We start from the raw sequence: 21,175 nt of genomic DNA on the forward strand, positions 1-21,175 counted from the left end.
ACAGAAAGACTATGGTCCCTCCTCCATAAAGGAGCAATTGCAATACCCCACTTCAACCCCCAGTCCTGGCGGTCCACCAAGAGGAAGGAAAGCAGTACCATGTAGTTTCCATTACTTGAATAGTGCAGTTTCCAAGCTTAAGATATGCAAGGCAACTTGGAAAAGCAAAGGGCTGCAAAACCCTGTACAAAATCAAGGTCCCTGTGCACATGACCAGGGTTTTTGGTGTTTGTCTGCTTATCTGGGTGATTTTGCCTTTGCACATCTGGATAGATGAGAAGTGTATGTTTAGAGGCAATTTGACAGGAAAACGAGAAGAAAAGAGGGTAGAAATTACCTCTGGTTATTAGGCAGAGCGTTCCTAGAGCAACTGGCATCTGCCACAAGGCCCAATCTACCCCTACAGAGAAATGTGAAAGGTTTCAGCAAGTATCAGCTGCCTTGGCCATAGCTTCTTCCTCAGTTTGTAGGAGACCCTCCCGTCTGTTCTTCTGTCTGCCTTGAACATACAGTCCCTCTCCTGACACACTGGTACTCCTATCGCCCCTACCTACTCCCTTCCCCCTCACACACAGAGTCTGTTTTGAGATTGGACTTCGGAACCAAATCTGTAAGTGTTGGCTTTCAGGAGCTCCTCTTAGCCCTGTCTTCAAAATAAAGCTCCTGGTTACAGCTTCAGCTCTGGCACCTAAAACCTGGTCCCTGCAAGTAAGAGGTATTCAGGGAGCTAGGGCCCTCCTGGGCTACAGAAATCCACTCCTGCCTTCACCCACGCTGCGCCAGCACTCATTTCTCTAAAGCCACCGGCGTTAGCGCGCTGTGAGGGGAGGAGAGAAAAGGAAAGGGGAGGGGAGGGAGAAAGGAGGTGGGAAGGCAAGGAGGCCGGCCCGGCGGGGGCGGGACCGACTAGCAAACTGTTGCATTTGCTCTCCACCTCCCAGCGCCCCTTCCGATATCCCAGTGAGCCAGCGTGCAGGGTAAGCTGGAGGGTCCGGAGCAAACGCAGAGGCAGAAGAGGCAACAGAGCAAAGCGACCTAGATAGCCACTCCAGTGCCGGACAGGCGCTTAAGGGACGTACGGCGTCAACCCCAGCTGGGCTTCAGCGACAGCGAACGCTTCTTGCGGTGCGGCGGCTTGAAGCCGCCGCCCCAGAGCTGCCCTTTCCTCTTCGGTGAAGTTTTTAAAAACAGCTAGAGACTCGGAGGAAGCGAGGAAAGTGCCGGGTAGGACTGAGGGCTGCCTTTGTCCTCCTCCCCTTCACCCCGCCCCCCCTCCTCTTCTGTTGCTGCCTCGGCCCGCTCCTTTCTGCCCGTCCCCCTACCCACCCCCCGCCTCCAGTCGGCCCAGCGCGGCCAGCCCGAGTTTGCAGAGAGGTAACTCCCTTTGGCTGCGAACAGGCGAGCTAGCTGCACGTTGCAAAGAGGGCTTTGGGGAGCCGGGCAACCAGTGAGCCGCTTCAGCACTGCAGCTGGGACCCGGCTAGTTAGGCGGTACGCGGGACGGGCCCCCAGGTTCCCCTCATTTCCTTTCCATCTGCTACTGCACGCAGCAGCCGCCCCCGTTTGCAAGACCCCCCCCACCCCCGTTTGCAGGACCATAGACCAAACAATGAAAGGCCAGAGGACAGTGGGGGCTTCAGTAGACGATTAAAAACGAAAACAAAAACAACCAAACCAAACCAAACAAACCCTCAAACCCAAAATAAAGCATAAAGAGAATAACCCGGTTCCTACTTGCACCTGCTTCAGTGGACACTGAATTTGGAAGGCAGAGGGTTTTTCTTGTTTTTGTTTTGTTTCCTTTGAGACTTGGGCATCTCTTGACTCTACCCTCCCAAAATTTCAGGAGCAGGCTGTGAGCCTAGCAGGGCAGATCGTGTCCAGTGCTTGTTTTCCTGTACAGGAGACCTCAAGGCTGTCAGAGTGTTCTTGCGTGGTTATTCCTGCAAGTTTCTTTCCCAGAAGCTTCCCGCAGGTGGGCAATTAGCTGCAGGGACTACCGCATCGCAGCCTGTTGAACTCCTAGCTAGAGAAGGGGAAACGGGATAAAGGAATTAGGTGGAAGAGTCAGCCAAGCTCAAGGATGGAGGTTCAGTTAGGACTAGGGAGGGTCTATCCCCGGCCGCCGTCCAAGACCTATCGAGGAGCTTTCCAGAACCTGTTCCAGAGCGTGCGCGAAGTGATCCAGAACCCGGGCCTACGGCACCCTGAGGCCGCGAGTGCAGCACCTCCCGGCGCCCGTTTGCAGCAGCAGCAGCAGCAGGAGACCAGTTCTCGGCAGCAGCAGCAGCAGCAGCAGCAACAGCAGCAGGGTGACGATGGCTCTCCCCAAGCCCAGAGAAGAGGCCCCACAGGTTACCTGGCCCTGGACGAGGAACAGCAGCCTTCCCAACAACAGTCAGCCTCCAAGGGCCATCCGGAGAGCAGCTGCGTTCCAGAGCCTGGAGCTGCTTCAGCCACCGGCAAGGGGCTGCAACAGCAGCAGCCAGCACCACCGGACGAGGATGACTCAGCTGCCCCATCCACGTTGTCCCTGCTGGGCCCCACTTTCCCGGGCTTAAGTAGCTGTTCCACCGATCTTAAAGACATCCTGAGCGAGGCCGGCACCATGCAACTCCTTCAGCAGCAGCAGGAGGTAGTATCCGAAGGTAGCAGCAGCGGGAGAGCGAGAGAGGCCGCTGGTGCTCCCACCTCCTCCAAGGACAGTTACCTAGGGGGCAGTTCGACCATTTCGGACAGCGCCAAGGAGTTGTGTAAGGCAGTGTCGGTGTCCATGGGCTTGGGTGTGGAGACATTGGAGCATCTGAGTCCTGGGGAACAGCTTCGGGGGGATTGCATGTATGCCCCACTCCTGGGAGGTCCACCCGCGGTACGTCCTTGCGCCCCGCTGGCCGAATGCAAAGGTTCTCTGCTGGATGACGGCGCAAGCAAAGGCACCGAAGAAACTGCTGAGTATTCTCCTTTCAAGGCAGGTTATGCCAAAGGGTTGGATGGCGACAGCCTGGGCTGTTCGGGCACGAGTGAAGCCGGGGGCTCCGGAACACTTGAGCTGCCATCCACCCTTTCTCTCTACAAGTCTGGAGCACTAGATGAAGCGGCGGCTTATCAGAATCGCGACTACTACAACTTTCCGCTAGCCCTAGCCGGGCCGCCGCCCCCTCCGCCACCTCCCCATCCTCACGCCCGCATCAAGCTGGAAAACCCGCTGGACTACGGCAGCGCCTGGGCGGCTGCCGCGGCACAATGCCGTTACGGAGATCTGTCGAGCCTGCATGGTGGGGGTGCAGCGGGACCCGGCTCAGGATCACCCTCCGCCACCGCCTCCTCTTCCTGGCACACTCTCTTCACAGCAGAAGAAGGCCAGCTGTATGGGTCCTGCGGCGGGAGCGGAGGCGGCAGCGCTGGCGAGGCAGGGTCTGTAGCCCCCTATGGCTACACTCGGCCACCTCAGGGGTTGGCAGGCCAGGAAGGTGACTTCCCGCCACCTGATGTGTGGTATCCCGGCGGTGTGGTGAGCAGAGTTCCCTATCCAAGTCCCAGCTGTGTCAAAAGCGAGATGGGCCCCTGGATGGAGAGCTACTCTGGACCCTATGGGGACATGCGGTAAGTTTCTCCTTCTAGGCATGTCGTTGAATGTAGTTAGTCGGCTTCTGGGGTATCTCTCCTCTCCTACCTATGGGAACACTCTACCCCTGTGAGAGCTCAACAGTCTTCCATTAAAAAAAGGCCATTCTGAATCTGGAGCCTTCTGGGTATTCCTAGCCTGTCAAAGATAAGACCATTGTGCTCAGAACCCCCACTGTGTGCCCCAGTCCCCACCACCGAGGCCCCTGGGTGCTGGTGTGTGCCCTTCCAGATACCTTAAGGACACCTCCCTTACCTCTAGCCCCTTAAAATCCTCAGTACTTCATGGTGCTCCATGTCCCAAAGGCTCCAAACTTAAATCCAATAGTAAGAGCCACCTTCAGAAATAAAGCTTTTAAGCCCTCCCGTAATTTTTCTTCTCCTTCTTCCCAAATCTGAGGACCTGGACAGGAAATATGGGCAGTTTCATCTCTTACAGTGTGTTAGGGTTTGCCCTCCAGCCTGTGGCCATCTTGGCAGGTTAAAGGCAAAAAGACTGGCCCAAATTTTTCTCAGTCCGCCTCCTCCAAGAGATAAAATGGAGGTGCCGGATTAAGGGAAGAAGGTCTGAGCTTTCTGGGTTTTGAGGGCCACTGTGTGAAGACAGGGTGAAGTTCATTCCCTGGCAACAATTGAGGACTTGCCCCAGGGTTGGAGTCGGCAGAGAGGATCTAACCGGGCAGGAGAGCAAGCAAAGGTAGAGGAAAAGGAGAGGACAATTTTGTAGGTAAACATCGGGCAGTATTTACTCTCACAGTTTGACCATGTTGGAAGTAGCTGCTTGAGTCAGTTTTCTCTTGTAAAGTGTTTATTTGCTCTATGGAGTACAGCAGATCCACAGTCCCCTACTTCAAGTTTGCATCAGACCCATAAAAGAGGAGAATGTTTTTTGTAATGAATAATTTAGCCAGGTTTGAATCTGACTTATAAAGTGTTGGAAAATTTACTTAAGAATTTCCTGCTATTCCAGTGTGCCCAGAAATTGCTTTTAGGAGGGAGGAGTGAGGCTCTCCCATATATTCCTTCATTTTTAAGAATATGCTTGCATTTTTTAATTAAAGTGGAGTTGTCGTACAGTGTTATATTAGACGTGCTTGTATTTTGAAACATGAGCTGCTACCTCTAACAAACTTAGTGAGAACTGTTAGGGACCTAAAGCCATAATTTTGCCGATGAGTTTTAATTAGGATATGAGAAAAGTGGTGATCAGTTTCACCTTGTTTATTAAAAATTATTCCCACATTTGTTGAGCTTATTGGAGATCATGTTGAAGATTCTCTCCCCAACCCCAACAAAGATATTAGTCTATCTCAGTGAGAGAGGGAATACTAACCAAGGAACTAACTCCTCAGGTGTGCTGAGTACTTATGTGCCCTTGGAGTTGTGTCTTGTTATGTTTTGTTTTAGCTGTTTTTTTTTTTTTTTTTTTTTTTTTTTAATCTGTGACTTCTCCAAAATGTCTTTGTTGGCCTTCATATCTTTGGCGACTTAAATCCAACAATTTGCCTCCTTTCACTAATGCTTTTGTTCTTGGAAGGTTGATAGAACAGTGTTAGGACAGAAAGAGGAGGATAGGATTTCATAAAATATTATTTTTAGGGTTAATGAAGAAACAGCTTCTTACCAGTCTTTACATCCTAGTATTAGATTTTAAGTGTTTAGTTTACAGGATTTTCAAAGGGTTTATTTATGTCATCAAAATGTTTTCCAGTTAGTTTTTTAAAAAATATTTTTGCAATGTGGTTATACCGTAGAATAAAAGGTTTTCTTCATTTTATAAGAACAAATTTACTTGGTAGGGTCAATTTTTTTCCCCTAGGGTTGTTGCTAGTCAGTTCTACAATGAACTTTTTTGAGGGATGGGGACATTTCAGGTGCTTCTTGACATAACCATGATGCTAAACTGGAACCTTCTCTCTTCTGCACACCTTCCCCGACAATTAACTCATTAATAGGGAGGGAATGAACAATTTCACATCTTTGTTAAGGGATGTGTTTCTTTGAAAATATAACCTGAGATTTACAGGAAGTAGCTATAGAAAGCAAAAAGTTCTTCCCATCAGGTGTGCAGTAAGCTAGGTTATTTTATCCCATGTCTTAGTGGGAAATTTTCTCTGTTAGAAAAACCTGCTTAAATTAGTGACCTTAAATAGTGAGAATTTAGCAGTACCCAAAGAAAGTAAAATATAATGAATCTTTCCTGGTTTGTGGTTGCAGCACTGGCTATGAGAGTCTGGTGAAAGGGAAAACTGGCATTCCTGTCTTGTGGGTTGAAGGAGAATTTTCATTTCTAGGATATAGAAAATTATTGAGTCAGTTTGTTGAAAATTTATCAATTTTATCAGAATGCAACCAACCCCAGTCTAAAAGTTGACATTTTCTTACTTTATCTTTCTTTCCCTCACTTTGTTGGCGCACAGTTTGGTGAAAGGCAAGGGATTTTTAAAACCAAAGCGAGAACTTCCACCCTGTCTATATTGCACACATTGTGTGCTAAATTTGAGTTAAAAGATCTAAAAATTCTAGAGACTTCAAATAATGTTGGATTCCTCCGTTTCCCAATTGTGTGTGTTCATACATATTAGTTAATTGGAGGAGGAGGTTAACTTTAGTTACTTTTGGAATAACTCTGTGTTCTTATACATCTACAATGTTTCTGCTCAAAGGAGAGAGGCTGGAGGAGAGAATCTGAAGGTGGTCCTTTAAAACAAAACTAACTAAACTAAACAAAAATGAACAACAACTTAATTTCGCATGTGGTTTGAACAGAAGGAATAATAAAAATTGATGGGGCTTGTGTACAATCCTGATGATATTTAATGGAGCTGTCTTCTTTCAGAGATCGAACAAGACTACAACTTTGTTAATTGACCACCTGCCCACTTGACAGAAGTAAAACCTTTTATATTTCAGCAAGCAGCACAATAATATGGAAAATATTCTTGGGAGTTGAGGCCCAAGGAAGACAGTGCCAGAATAAAAGGTTGGGATTTAGATTAATTATCCAGATGCAAAAAGAACATTTTAATTTTTTCTCTTGGTAATTTGTTCTGATCTTTATATAATAGGTAGTATTTTTGTAATGCTTTGAGATCGGCAAATCCTGCTTTTTCCCCTCTTAGTTATTTAAGAAGAAGAAATTTTATTAATCCCCTTTCCATCTCCTCTCCCCTCTTCAGTTATCAGGTAAGTTTTATGACTATTTTGCAAGAAGCAGCTTATTTTCTAATCCAGAATTTTGCTTTGGAACAAAGATAGTCTGACGCTTTCTTTCCATAGTCCTTGAGAGTCAGTATGTTGTAAAGAAGCATCCTTTCTTCATCGTCAGCAAATAACTAGTGAATTATGTTTGGGTACCAGTGATCAGAACCAGAGGACCAAGTAGCCACACTGGGTAGTATCCCATTTAGAAATATGTGCAAGATGTACTGATGGAAGTCTCCTCTTTGTTGTCCACAGAGTATCTCTTTTAGCTCGGCCAAAGGTTAACATCAGTAAAAGATATTTTCCAAGAAGCTTGTAGCCTTCCAATTGCAGGGTCACTTTGGGGCACTTTCTTGCCAGTGCTAATTTTACCTCATCAGACTTCCATTCTCTGTGTTGTAAACTTAGATATAACTTATCAATATAATATATTGAATTTGTGGGCACATTAAATTTTCTTTTTTAAGTGTCTGTCTTCCCTGTAATAATTTTCTCCCTTGGTGTGCATATACACATTTAAAACAATGAATCCTTAGGATTCCGACTCTTATTTGTACTCTGACTGCTCTTGGTGGGATTATGAGTTGCAGTTAGGGACCTAGACAATTTTATTTTATTTTTCCATGGTGGTATCAAGACCATCAGTTTCATTTCGAAGTCTGCTCAAACAGGGAACAGAATGCAGGCTAGGTGTGGTAAGCAAGGGACTTATTTTATAATCAAACCTGAAATCATGATTCTGAAAAATGAAAAGCAAACAAAAATCAAGTTTTGTGAGGTTGGTTAGGGAGGGAAAAGAAAACATCTCCCCACCCCCTACCTCCACCATTTTCTCTTTGTCTGCGGCTTCCTCAAGTGCTGCCTGTCCCAGATTTTCTTTCATTTCTCTTCTTTCGTGCTTTTAACTAAATGGAAACATAGACACTTCTTTCTACTTTTCAGGATATTTTCCTCATTACACCTGTGGCATGCCGCTAAACTTTTTTTTTTTTTTTTTTTTTTAACATCTGGAGAGTAACTGATCAGATCAATCCCAGCACCTTTCTTATAAGGCTAGATGACTTGAGGGGAGTGCAAAATTAATAGTTGGGCTTTTTAAGCTTCAGGTTAGAGCCTGATTCAACAGTTCCTGAGGAAGCTAAACTAGATGGTTTGAGGACCTGGTGATTTAATGAAGTATTTTGCCAGCTGCTGTCTCTCTCTTTTAATCTGTCTCTGTTTACTTGCCATTTTGGCAACCTTTTCTCAAAGCCTGAAAATAACCGGACCCTCACTGAGACTGTGCTGGGTCAGACCTCCACCACACTTTCACAAGCAATACTTAAATCTGTGTGTGAGGATGCTTGTTAGAAGTGACTGGCTGGGCCAGTAAATATGCTGATGATATGTAAAGTAATCATTTGAAAACGGAGAAAGATATTGAATAAACTACTCTACCTCAGACTTCCCCTGCCAGCGTTCCATCAATTTCTGAACTGTTGAATTCAGAGTTAAGTTATCCTCATCTTTTTTTTTTAAAGATTTTATTTATTTATTTAACAGAGGTCACAAGTAGGCAGAGAGGCAGGCAGAGAGAGAGAGGAGGAAGCAGGCTCCTCGCTGAGCAGAGAGCCCAATGCGGGGCTCAATCCCAGGACCCTGGGATCATGACCTAAGCCGAAAGCGGAGGCTTTAACCCACTGAGCCACCCAGGCGCCCCAAGTTATCCTCATCTTAAACACAAAGCTGATTTTTTTTTCCATTCCTTGTAATGTTCTCTACAGTTACCAGTATTGGTTGGCATTTGTCATATTTGAAGAGAATTATGAAATCTCACATTTATAGCACCCTTTTCAAAGAAAAGACCCAGTGTCTTATAGTTTATTGGCTAACACTTAAATGAGTTTGAGTAGGCCAGGAGGATGCTTAGTGAACAACCCTTTGCTCCTTGAGGGTATAGAAAGAGTTGAGTTTTCTGTAACATTTGTTTGCCATATGGAGAAACCTTTCTAGAGCAGCACTTCCCAGCTTTTTTTCTATAAGCTGCCTGCCTGACAGATGTTTTAGATTGTTGCTGAGTAAAGGCTACTTTCAGTGGGTATTGCACGGAAATGATAGGACTGTGAATTATGCACAATCCCTTGCACACTCATGGGTGCCGCCAGCCTTTCTCACTTAAATCATTTTCTGCTAACCAACGTACAGGCCACATTAGGGTTGAGAGTGGCTCATCCAGATAAGCCTAAAACTCTAAAAGTGCTGGTTACTTGAGAATGCTGTGGATTTAGATCAGGTAGTACCTGAATTTTATTTTATTTTTTAATAAAAGCTTTACTGAGGGGCGCCTGGGTGGCTCAGTAGGTTAAAGCCTCTGCCTTCTGTTCAGGTCATGATCCCAGGGTCCTGGGGTCAAGCCCCGCATTGGGCTATCTGCTTAGCAGGGAGCCTGCTTCCTCCTCTCCCTCTCTCTGTGCTTGGGTCTCTGCCTACTTGTGATCTCTGTCAAATAAATAAATAAATAAAATCTATAAAAAAACTTTAATTAAAAAAAAGCTTTATTGAAACATAATTCATTTTCATCCTTTAAAAGTATGCTGCTCAGGATGCCTGAGTGGCTGTCAGCTAAACATCTGCCTTCAGCTCAAGTCATGATCCCAGGGTCTTGGGGTCCAGCCCCACTTCAGGCTCCCTGCTCAGTGAGGAGCCGTCTTCTCCCTCTGCCCCTGTCCTGGACTCATGCTCACTCTCTCTCTTTCTCAAATTAATAAATACAGTATTTCAAAAGAAGTGTGCAGTTCAAAGGTTTTTGGTATATTAGTTATATTCAGAGTTGGGAAACCATCACCACTATTTTAAAATCTTTTAATAAAAAAGGTACAAACATCTAATCTTAAAATAAATAGCCATAGGGGTATAATATACAGCATGCTGACTATAGTCAATAATACTGTAGTGCATACTTGAAAGTCACCAAAAGAGTAAATCCTAAAAGTTCTAATCACAAGAAAAACAAATTTTTGTAACTTCGTATGGTGACAGTTGGTAACTAGACTTATTGAGGTGATCATTTCACAATGTATACAAGTATTGAATCACTATGTTGTACACCTGAAACATAATGTTATATGTCAGTTATATCTCTCTAAAAATAAAGAAAATAAATGCAATAAAATAAAATAAAATATTTTAATCATCTAGTGTCATTCCCTCCTCCCCCGCCCCCCCGCCAAACACTGAACAACTGTCAACCACCAATCTACTTTTGGTCTCAATGGGTTTGCTTATTTTAACATTTCATTTAAATGGAATCATGCCATATGTGATCTTTTGTGGCCAGCTTCTTTCATATAAAATAATATTTTCAGTGTTCATCCATGATGAAGCAGGTATCAGTATTCTTTTTTATAATCTTTATTCTTTTTTATAACCAAATAATGTTCCATCATATGGATGTATCACATTTTATTTACCTGTGTTTCAATTGTTGAACATTATAGTTCTTTCCACCTTTTGACTTCTATGACCAATACTGCTGTGGACATTTATAAAAATTCATACAAATGTTTTGTGGGTGTATGAATATAATATTTTTAATTCTTTTGGGTACATACCTAAGAATGTAGTTTCAGGATTATATGGTAACTCTGTTTGACCTTTCGAGGAACTCACAGACTGTTTTCATAATTGACTGCACCATTCTACAATCTCACCAGCAATATATGAGGGTTCCAGTGTTTCTATATCCTGCCAATACGTGTTGTCTTTTTAATTATATTTGTCCTTAGTGTGTGTGAAGTGCTATCTCAAAATGGTGTGTCATTTACATTTCTTTAAGAGCCAGTAACATTGCCCATATTTTCATGTCCTTATTGGCTGTTTGTATATTTTCTTTGGAAAAATCTCTATTCAGAACCTTTACTCATTTTTAATTGGACTTCTTGTCTTTTTATTATTGAGCTCTAAGAGTTTTTTGATGTGTTCTGGATACAGGTCCTATAACAAATTACGATTTGTGAATATTTATCATATTCTGTGAGTTGTCTTTTCATTTTCTTGAAGGTATACATTGAAGCACAAAAATTCTGAATTTTGATAAAGTCCAATCTATTGTTTTCTTAGGTGGCTTGTGATTTTGGTGTCATATATAAAAAAGCTCTGCCTAATTGAAGGTCACAAAGATTCATACCTAGGTTTCCTTCCTAACTATTAAGTTTTGGGTTTTGACTGATTTTCAGTTTTTATATAACTCATAAGATGTGAATAGGGGTCCAGTTTCATTCTTTTGCATGTAGATATCAACAAATGGTGTAGTTATCACAGCACCACTTGTGGATTCTTTCTTCATTTAACTGTCTTGGCACCCTTTGTATAAAATCAGTTGACTATAAACGTGAAGTTTGGTTTTTTTTTCCTTCTAGACTCTGAATTATATCCCACTGCTTTTTTAGCAATACCATACTGTCTTAATTACTCTAGGTACTTAGTAAGTTTTGAAATGAGGAAGTGTGAGTCCTCCAACTTTGTTCTTTTTAAGATTGTTCTTTTGGCTTTTCTGGGTCCCTTGAATTTCTGTATTAATTTTAGGATCAGTTTGTCAATTTCTACAAAGAAGCCAGTTGAGAATCTGATAGAGGTTATATTGAATCTGTAGATCAATCTGGGGAGTGCTGCCATCTCAACAATGTTAAATCTTCTGAACTGTGACCATGGGATCTTCTCATTTATTTAGCTCTTTTTCAGCAATGTTCTGTAGTTTTAAGAGTATAAATTTTGTACTTTTGTTAGATTTATTCCTAAATATTTTAATTTTAATGCTATCATGAATGAAATAGTTTTCTTTACATCCCTTTGAAATTTTTCCCTGCCAGTATATAACGATGGAATTGATTTTTGTATATTGACCTTGTATCTTGCAACCTTGCTGAAAGTACCTGAGTTCTGAACACCTCTGGGACTTAAGAGACAGGTTTCTGTTGCTGTACTAAAGTTAAAGCATACTTTGTCTCAGCCTATATGAAGGCCACATAGGGACACTGTTCTCAAATTTCTTCAGTTGTAAATTGAAATTGGTGATGCCAGCCCTTTTCCGGATGAATAGAAGAACATCTCTAAAATTATCAGGTCTTGACAGAACAGTAGGAAAGAAACCTAATAAGGTTTATGCAGTTAATAGTCCCCTTTTAGTATTTGGATTTGGAAACTATTAGCAAGGAGATGAGGAATTAATAATAATTTCTACATACAAAACTAACATGAAGAGGTAACAAATGCAAGCTAGGCCAAAGAAATAACTAGCTATATTTAGCTTATGTTTAGGCTTGTGTAAACAGCTGGAGTCATAATTTTATGTTTTTAAGTGTTGTCCTTTGGATAAAGTAAATGCCACCACTCTTTCTGGTGTGTATTTCTAGATGTGGAAATCGTTCATTTACTTTCATATAAACTGGACTTCTTTTTGGGGATGGACTCTATAACCATGAAGGAGAGATACAATTTACCTAAAAGGGACTGAACTTCGGCCTCACTAACACTCTAGACTAAGGGTCATATCTAATTAGCTATAGCTTTTGTGTCCTGATAATGGTGCATAAATTGCAGGCCACTGAACAAAAGGTCCTATCATGACTTGGCTGTCTTTACAGATGACCTTATTAAAGTGATTTTTAACAAGTACACATCCATCAACCACTTTTCACTAAACACCTGCTATATGCCTAGGCGTTTTCTATAAGGAGGTCAGGGTAAAGAGGTCACAATTCAGAAGAATCTTGAGATCACTGCCCTCAAGGAGTTTATAACCATTAAAACAACAACAACAAAGAATGACAACACTGTGATGCTGGTATGATGAGATGCTGGTTTGTATGGCACAGACTTTTTAAATGTGGACATTTGAAAAGAAATGTATCAAGGTAGGGTGAGTTGGTCAGCAGTATTACCGGTGGCTGCCTTTTATCCTCTATGGATAAGTGGGGACATGACTGAACTGTAACAATAGATTATAGGTCTTGATGGATGTTTCAAACACTGGGAAGTGATAAGTCTCTAAAGACAATGACGAGTGAACTCAAGTAAGGGGTTGAAATATATTTCTGTTTTTTTTCAGAAGTACCACCCCAGTAAAGTTACTAGTTTCTTCCTCAGTTCCTTTGGTTATATTATTGCACATACTGGGAATATGTTTTGGTATCTTTGACTATACAAGTCTGTAGTAATAGGAATTAATTAAAATTGAGGGTGACTTATGGTTCTATTCTTGGTGTGAGAGCTAATGAAGATATCTAGTGGGGTGGTTAAATGAAGAATTATTCTGCTCTCAGAGTTTCCATTGATCGTGGTTGCTTGCTTTGAGGTTCTGTATAAATGGCATTTCAGGGTGTTAATTAAGGAAAGGAAGTGAGAAGTAAAAATCAAACAATTCTGGGAGTAAGGGGCATATGAAAGTTTTTTTTTTTTTTTAATAAGGGCTTTGTTGAATTAGATGATGTAGCTTTTTGAAATGGCCCACCCTTTCAATCATAGATTCTGTTTTCTGTGGTTTGAGTAGATTCTTTGCTTGTGGAGGTGTAGTCCCACTCTCTGGCCACTGGGGGGCGGGGGGGCTGCAACTGTCCTGTGGCAGGAATTTCCTGGGAATGGCTGGCCTCCTTTGTACAGGCTAACTTGAGCCAGAGCCACCTATTTTATTGTGGTACTTAGTATTTTATTTTTAATGTCCCTTCCCAAAGTGCAGAAAAACATTTTTAGTAACACTGATTCCTTACTACCTTTTTCTGAATGTGAAGTTGGGAGCAGTGACCTTGGATTTATTCCAATAGCACTTTACAGTTACAGATCAGTTTCTTATCCCATTCTTGCTTTTCATCCTCTTTTCTACTCTCTACATGTAGCCAGGTTTCAAGTATAATACTCTTCATACTTTTATACTATGTTACTTCCACGTAAATATTATGTTCAGAGAGGTTAGGTAACACGTCTAAAGTCAAACAGCTTCAAAGTGACAGATTTAGGATCTCCATCTTACTCTTTCTTTCTCAAATCAAATGTTCCTTTTTTTTTTCTTTTAAATCCCACATCTCTCAAGTCATACATAGGGAGTAGGAGATTCAGAGAGACAAGGTAACCTTAATTGGTATCTATAATAGAAACTGGTAAAGCCTGTAAGGCTTTTGTGTCTCTTACTTACTCACCAGACTGAGTTTGGTGGATTTTTTAAAAATGTTTTATTTATTTATTTGACAGAGAGAGAGAGAGAGATGACAAGTAGGCAGGGAGGCAGTCAGAGGGGGAGAGAGGAGCAGGCTCCCTGCTGAGCAGAGATCCGGATGCGGGGCTCAATCCCAGGACCCTGAGATCATGATCTAAGCCAAAGGGTAGGCTTAACCCACTGAGCCACCCAGGGCCCTTGGTGGACTGGTATGTATAAGAGTTCTAGGTGCAAATAACCTACCACCCTACTTTATAATCTGAATTTATTCAACAAATACTTACGGAGCACTTATTATATGCCAAATTCTATAATAGACACCAATGATACAACAGTGAACAAAGCAGACAAAAATCTTCCCTTTGTGGAGTTTACAGTGTACGAAGAGGAGACTTAAGTGTCATGAAGAATAGCTTAACAGATTGTGGGAGATAGAGATTCATTGTGGGAGAGACTATTTTATATTTATTGGTCAGAGAAGGCCTTACTAAGAAGGTGATATTTGAGCAGAGACATGAAGGAAATGAAGAAGTGAGCCCAGAGATATCTTGGGTTATAATATTCCAAGCAACCACAAGCACAAAGGGCCTGAAATAGGAGCATACTTGGTGTGATGGAGGACAGCAGGGAGGTCTGTATGGCTAGTTTAAGTAAATGGAGAGTCATATGAGATCAGACTTAATGAAGGGCATCGCAAGTCTTCATTAGGACTTTGGTTTTGCACACCTGGGTGGCTCAGTCCTGAAACGTCTGCCTTCAGCTCAAGTCATGGTCTCAGGGTCCTGGGATTGAGGCCCGCAAAAGGCTCCCTGCTTGGCAGGGATTCTGCTTCTCCCTCTTTTGCTCCCCCTGCTTGTGTTCCTTCTCTCACTGTGTCTCTCTCTGTCAAATAAATAAATAAAATCTTTTTTAAAAAAGGACTTTGGTTTTTACTCTGATACAGGAATTCATTGGAGGGTTTTGAGCAGAAAAGTAATATGAATGACTTATATTTTAAAAGAATCCTTCTTCATAACATCTACCACTTTTTGATAGTACATGCATTTGTTTGCTTACTTACGGTCTGTGGAGAAGAGACTGTAGGAGCAAGGGGGAACCAGGGAGATGAGACTACCACAGTGATCTAGGCAAGAGGTGATGGTGGCTTAGACGAGGGTGGTACTGGTGGAAGAGAGAAGTGGCTGGATTCTGGGTGTGTTCTGATGGTAGAGCCAATGGCATTTACTGACAGGTTAGGTATTCATTGCAAGAAAAAGAGAAGAGTCAGGGCTGATTGCTGAACTTCTGATCTGAGCAATTTGAAAAATATGATTACTAAAAAAAAAAAGTGATTACCATTTACTGAGATGGTGAAGATTTTAAGTAAGAGCAGGTATTGTGTGAGGTGGGTAGGAATCAAGAGCTTGATTTTGGATTTATAAAGTTTAAGTTATCCGTTGAACATCCTGATGGCTTCCTCTCATTTTCCACGTAGTGCCCTCAGCTTTCTTGCTCTTCAAGATTAATTGGGATTACTAGATTAATTAGATTAAGATTGATTAGAGACCTTGGGGCGCCTCAGTGGCTCAGTGGCTTAAGCCTCTGCCTTCGGCTTGGGTCATGATCTTGGGGTCCTGGGACCGAGTTCCGCATCAGGCTCTCTGCTCATCGGGGAGCCTGCTTCCCCCTCTCTCTCTGCCTGTCTCTCTGCCTACTTGTGATCTCTCTCTCTGTCAAATAAATAAATAAAATCTTAAAAAAAAAGATTGATTAGAGATCTTGTTGGCCTTTGGTGCCCACTCCTCTCTCCCTTTTCATTTTATGAAAGCCTAGAAAAGGGTAGGGGCTTATCAAAAGTGAAACAACAGGCTGGCAATAGAGTTAGAGCATAAATTCAGTTCTCCTGGATCCCAACTAGGTACTTCTTTTCTCAGTATCATTCTAAAACCTCATTTGGGGTAGAGAGTGAGTCTTTTCTTCTTACCCAAACCTTGAACCTGGTAATTATACTAAGTAGTGAGTAAATAACCAGAACATCACACAAATTGGCTGCTACCTCCAATCAAACCAAAATATTATAATTACGTTTCCACTAGACCATATAACAAAATAATTTATCTATGAAAAACACAATAAGAAGACTTTTAAAGGCTACTGGACTTTGATCACATCTGGAACCTACAGAGAATCTGAACAGAAATGGCCTGAGATGGAAGAATATTATAATTCATGGAACCCGGGATACCATCATGTCCAACCAGATCATTTTATGGATGAGGTGTCTGAGGCACAGAGGTGGGAAGGAACTTCACCAAAATCACATAGAATGCTGGTGCCTTTTAGTCATAGTCTGTTCTGAGGTTGCTTCATTGGAAAAGTCTGTATTGGAAAAGTGGCTCCCCACTGAGAACAAATAATTATAATAATAGCAATAATAATGATAACACTTACCGTGTACCAAATTTTGGTACCTTACATGGATTAACTCATTTAATTCTCATAATAACCTTGGTAAATAGGCCCACAGAGGTTAAATAACTTACCCAAAGGTCACATAGCTAGGAAGTAGCAGAGCTTGTGTTTACACCCAGGGAGTCTGGCTTTTAACTACAATGTTATAACCACTGAGCAATACCAGCAGCTTCTCAGATTAGCCAGCCATTACTTCTACCATTTAAAAAGACTGGGGGCGCCTGGGTGGCTCAGTGGGTTAAGGCCTCTGCCTTCGGCTCGGGTCATGGTCCCAGGGTTCTGGGATCGGCCGCATTGGGCTCTGTGCTCAGCAGGGGGCCTGCTTCCCCCTCTCTCTCTTCCTGCCTCTCTGCCTACTTGTGATCTCTGTCAAATAAATAAATAAAATCTTTAAAAAGACTGGTTACTGGGATGACCTAATTATGTACTGCCTCTATTATAGTCTACTGATCCTCACCGAGTAGCTGAGTGCTTGGGAATTAAAGTGGAGGTGGAGGGACACAAAGAAGGTGGTGAAAAGAAGTTGACCATTTATAATAGGAATTAGAAAGCAGAACTATAGAAATTATTAAAAAGGGCCTAGAGTTACTGAGTTGATTGAAAATCTCAAAGCCAATACAAACCTGGGCAGTTTAGTGCCTTCTTAAATAGGAGGTCTAGCAAGTTAAGAAAAACTAAAATAGCTGAATTTCTGAAGTCAGAAATTGTTTTTATGTGTTTTACATGTGTTAATTCATATAATCCTCAAAATAACTCCCTGAGGTAGGTCGTGTTGTCATTCCCATGTTACTGATGAGGAAACAGACACAGAACAATTAAGCAACATACATGACCAAGATTATAGAACAACTTAGTGGAAGAGCCTATATTAGAACCTAGGCAGTTCACTCTACAGAACTTATATTCCTTTCCAGTACATTTAGGGAAAGGAGTACTACTCATACTAATTTTTTAAAAATATAAAACATAGTGCATGAACTTAAAACATCATGTAACTTTTATACTTATAATACATCTGCTTCTTTTAAGGGTTCTTAGGAGGAAAGGTTCTTATCAAAGGTCACATGGTGAGTAAGTCACAAAACCAGAGCTTAAATTTGAGACTCCAGACTCCCAGACTTCTTCGTATTCTCTCACTCTGGCTTTCTTCTCACACAAACTTGTATCCCTCTGTTCCTCTTTCTGTATCAACCTACTCATTACTTAAAAAAAAATAACTTTATTCATCAGCAAGATTGGGCCGAGAATGGGGAAAATGATCAGATTCCCTATTATTCTAGACATTGGACAAATGGAACACAAATATCAGGGGAAAAAAGTCAGCCTGTGGAATTTGCCCTAAATAAAAAGATCTTTACTGTATAACAAGATGTTGCTTTTGTCCTTCTAGGCTCAAATGAGTTGTGCAAGATCCCTAGGAAGACCTAAATGTGGTTGTCAGATAGAATTTTTGTTACTGTGGAAATTAGAAAGAGGCAACTACAAAAGTCTGCTTCTGTCCAGATTTTTTTTTAAAGAAGGTGCAATCTTACCACTCATAAGTGGTAACTACTTAATTATTTCTTTTGAAAGTTGACAGTACATAAGAGAAAGCATTTTGCCAAACCTATCATATTGGGTCACCTTTCTGAAAGCATCGCCTAATTTTTAACTGGATGAAGAGGTGCATAAACTGAGAATTGGGAATAAAGATGGAAAACCTTGTTGATTGATGTTTGGGTGTAGAAAGGATTCCAAAATATGTTTTGGGTCTGTTTACTGTGCCCACTCCTCCTCACTTTCATCTTTGTTTAAAAATACAAAGGTTAACAAGTATGTATTCTGTGAAGTTGAACAAGCTGTTTGATCAGGCTTTTAAATAAAAAAGACTAACCTAGACTGAGACATTTCAGTCATCAACTACCTAATTTTTGACAGAAAATGGTAACCATGCACGTATTTTCAGATGGTGTGTAGTTTGCTTTGGACACTTGCTGGACTTCGCTGAGGTGCTGGATTGGCTCAAAATATGCTAAGTCAGGTATGGAATTGAGTAGAGTGGGCTCTTCTTTAGGGACATTTCTACTCTTCCAAGTTAGAGTTCCCCATCAGAGATGACCCTACAGTGTCTGGGAAAAGCTGCATTACAGTCTTAGGGAATTAATGTAGTGAAATGGTGTATTGTTTTTTCCCAAAGCTTTCTCAGCCATTCCTTCTACCTGAGGTCAGATCCTCATCACCTCTTACCTGGATTAGTGCAGTGACCTCTTGCCTGCTCTCTCGAGTCCTCCCTGCTGCTCCCTGATTCATATTGTATTCATCCCACCAGGTTAACCTTCTCAAAGTTCATCTATAGTATTATATGTATTCTTTCATCCATTGGCCTGTAACTTCCTTGAGGGTTGAAATTCTAATTTACCTCTTCATTCCCAATACTTAGTACGGAGGAAGCCTTGCTACACAGTTAGGTAATACCTGTTTGAAATTGCATCTCCTCCTCATTTGCTTATAGGTTAAAGTCCAAATTCTTTACGTCTGGTGTTCAAGACTTTTCATGATCTGGCTTATTGTTCCAGCCTCAGGTCTTGTAATTCCCTTACAACAATCTTCAGCTCCAGCCACATGGGTCTAGTCACTGTCACCTTAAACCATCCTTACTCCTTTCTTTATTCTTTGAACTTGATGTTTTTCCTATCATTCCTTTGGCCTTGAAGCTATCCCAGTTTTAATACCAGCCATTCTTTTAAGCTTAGTTCAAAAAGAGTCTCCTACCAGATAAAATTTCTCATCCCCTAACCCATACAGAAGTGATCTCTCTGACATAATATGGTTGAAAGAATGTAGGGTTTAGTTTCCTCATCTGTAAACTAGGGCTAGAAATCTATAGTTTCTAAGTTTTGGGGTAGGAGAGGATCAGATGATATGGCATGTTAGGTACAAGTCAGGAGTCAGTGCTTATGCCTTTTAGATGTATACCTTTGTTCCTTCTTCATAGATAAGGTACTTAGTTCCTTGAATTATGATAATTATTTGTGTGGATGTCTTATATATCTTCCTAAACTGTACCCTCTTTCAGGGTAAAAATTATTTCATGGATATCTTTGTGTAAAACATATAAAACATATACCTTAGCACTTAGCATATAGTAGGTATTCCATAAGTACTCTTTAATTAAGTGATTCTGGGTCAGTCGTATTAAGTGACTGCCAAAAACAACTGATGGATCATAAGCTCCATTAATGGAAATATGAGATTCAGAATAAAGGAAGTGATAGTCTTGCTCAGTTAAATTCTGGTTAGACTATATTTGCAGTCAACCCAGTATTCATGGGGTATCTCCTCTTGTAAAGCATGGAGAAGGTGTGAGAAGGGAGGCAGGGAGCAGTAGATATAAATATTGTCTCAGTATAACTGAAGGACTGTTATGGAATTAAGGAGTACATATTTTTCTCTAGTACCCTAAAGGGCAAAACCAATGAGGGTAGATTGTAGTTTAGTAAAAGAAAACATTTTCTCAGAGTAGTTTCACCCTACATCAGAAATTTTAAAGCTGGGCCAGAAGAGTTTTCTTTGTACCTATATGTATGTATATATGTTTATCAAATTAGTTGATGGCATTTCACGTGAAAATTTTTTATTTCCAGCTTTGGGAATGAAGATCTGGCATTGCTGGGCCTATATTCCTGCATGGCAATAACCAGGCAGAAGCAAGGAGCAACTGCTCCTCCGGATGGGGTGTGCACTTTCCAGTTTGCCCACACACCAACAACCTGCTTTATTCACTTAAGTTACTTGTTTGACTCTTCCAGGCATTTGAATTTGCCATCCCTGTCAGATCAGGGGCCAGGCAAATGATGAAAGCCTTACTTACCCCAAAGGCTTTTGTTCCTTATAGAGGAGGGACTAAGGAAAATTACAAAGAAGTCTGCAATCAGAATTAAAACTGGCTTTCAGTTCTGGCACAGCTATTTACCTACTGTATGACCTTGGGTGAGTAACTCAACATCTCTGTGCTCACCCTCTTTATCTGTGGAATGCTCTACTCACAGTATCACTGTGTTTATTAAATAAAACAACTTACATAAAGGGCACATCGCTTAGTAGATACTAAAATATTAGTTCCCTCCTTACCCATCACACCCTTTCTGTCCAACTGGCAGTGTTACACAGGTAGTAAATTAACCCTCATTGAATGCATTTGGAAAGAAGCTGGACTCATTTGGGACTACGTATATAGAGCAGAGGTTTGGGCTCACAGTAGGTGATTTCCACACTTGGTTCCTAACAGTTGTAAAGCCTATAAGTTACTCCAAAATTCCCATCTCAAGGATTTTAGGTATCTTGTAGAGTTAGGGATTTTTAATAAACAACTGAAAGCGTGAGGGCTCTTGGGAGAGGGGTTGGGGTCAGGGCTAAAGTGTAATGTGTTGGGATTCAGGCATAGGCTTTGGCATTTGACAGACCTGGTTTAAATCCTGTGTCTCTGACAATTATTAACTGCGTGTTCTGGGCCACTTAATCTTTCCTAGTTTCAGTTTCCTCATTTCTAAAATGAAGATACTAATACTTCCTTTCTAGGCTTCTTATGAGGGTGAGTGACATAATGAATGTAAAACATTTGACCAGTGCCTGGTCCAGAAAAAAAGCTTGATAAAGTACCTGTTATTGTTGTTTTTATTGTTATGATTATTATACCAGTCAAGCAGAGCTTGGGAAAATGCACAGCTAGAC

At 41.6% G+C, this 21,175-nt stretch overlaps 1 protein-coding gene across 1 annotated transcript in view; it reads left to right on the forward strand.

Moving 5' to 3' along the window:
* Positions 1 to 2,083: 2,083 nt before the first annotated feature.
* Positions 2,084 to 21,175, forward strand: part of AR (androgen receptor) — a gene marked incomplete at both ends in the record, with an annotated part of 112,932 nt that continues 93,840 nt past the window's right edge. The window contains one exon of the mRNA XM_080795512.1: positions 2,084 to 3,603. Within this exon, the coding sequence (XP_080651638.1) occupies positions 2,084 to 3,603 (1,520 nt within the window). The remainder of the gene's footprint in view (positions 3,604 to 21,175) is intronic.

Source organism: Martes martes (genome assembly GCF_963455335.1).
Source record: "Martes martes genome assembly, chromosome: X".
NCBI lineage: Eukaryota > Metazoa > Chordata > Mammalia > Carnivora > Mustelidae > Martes > Martes martes.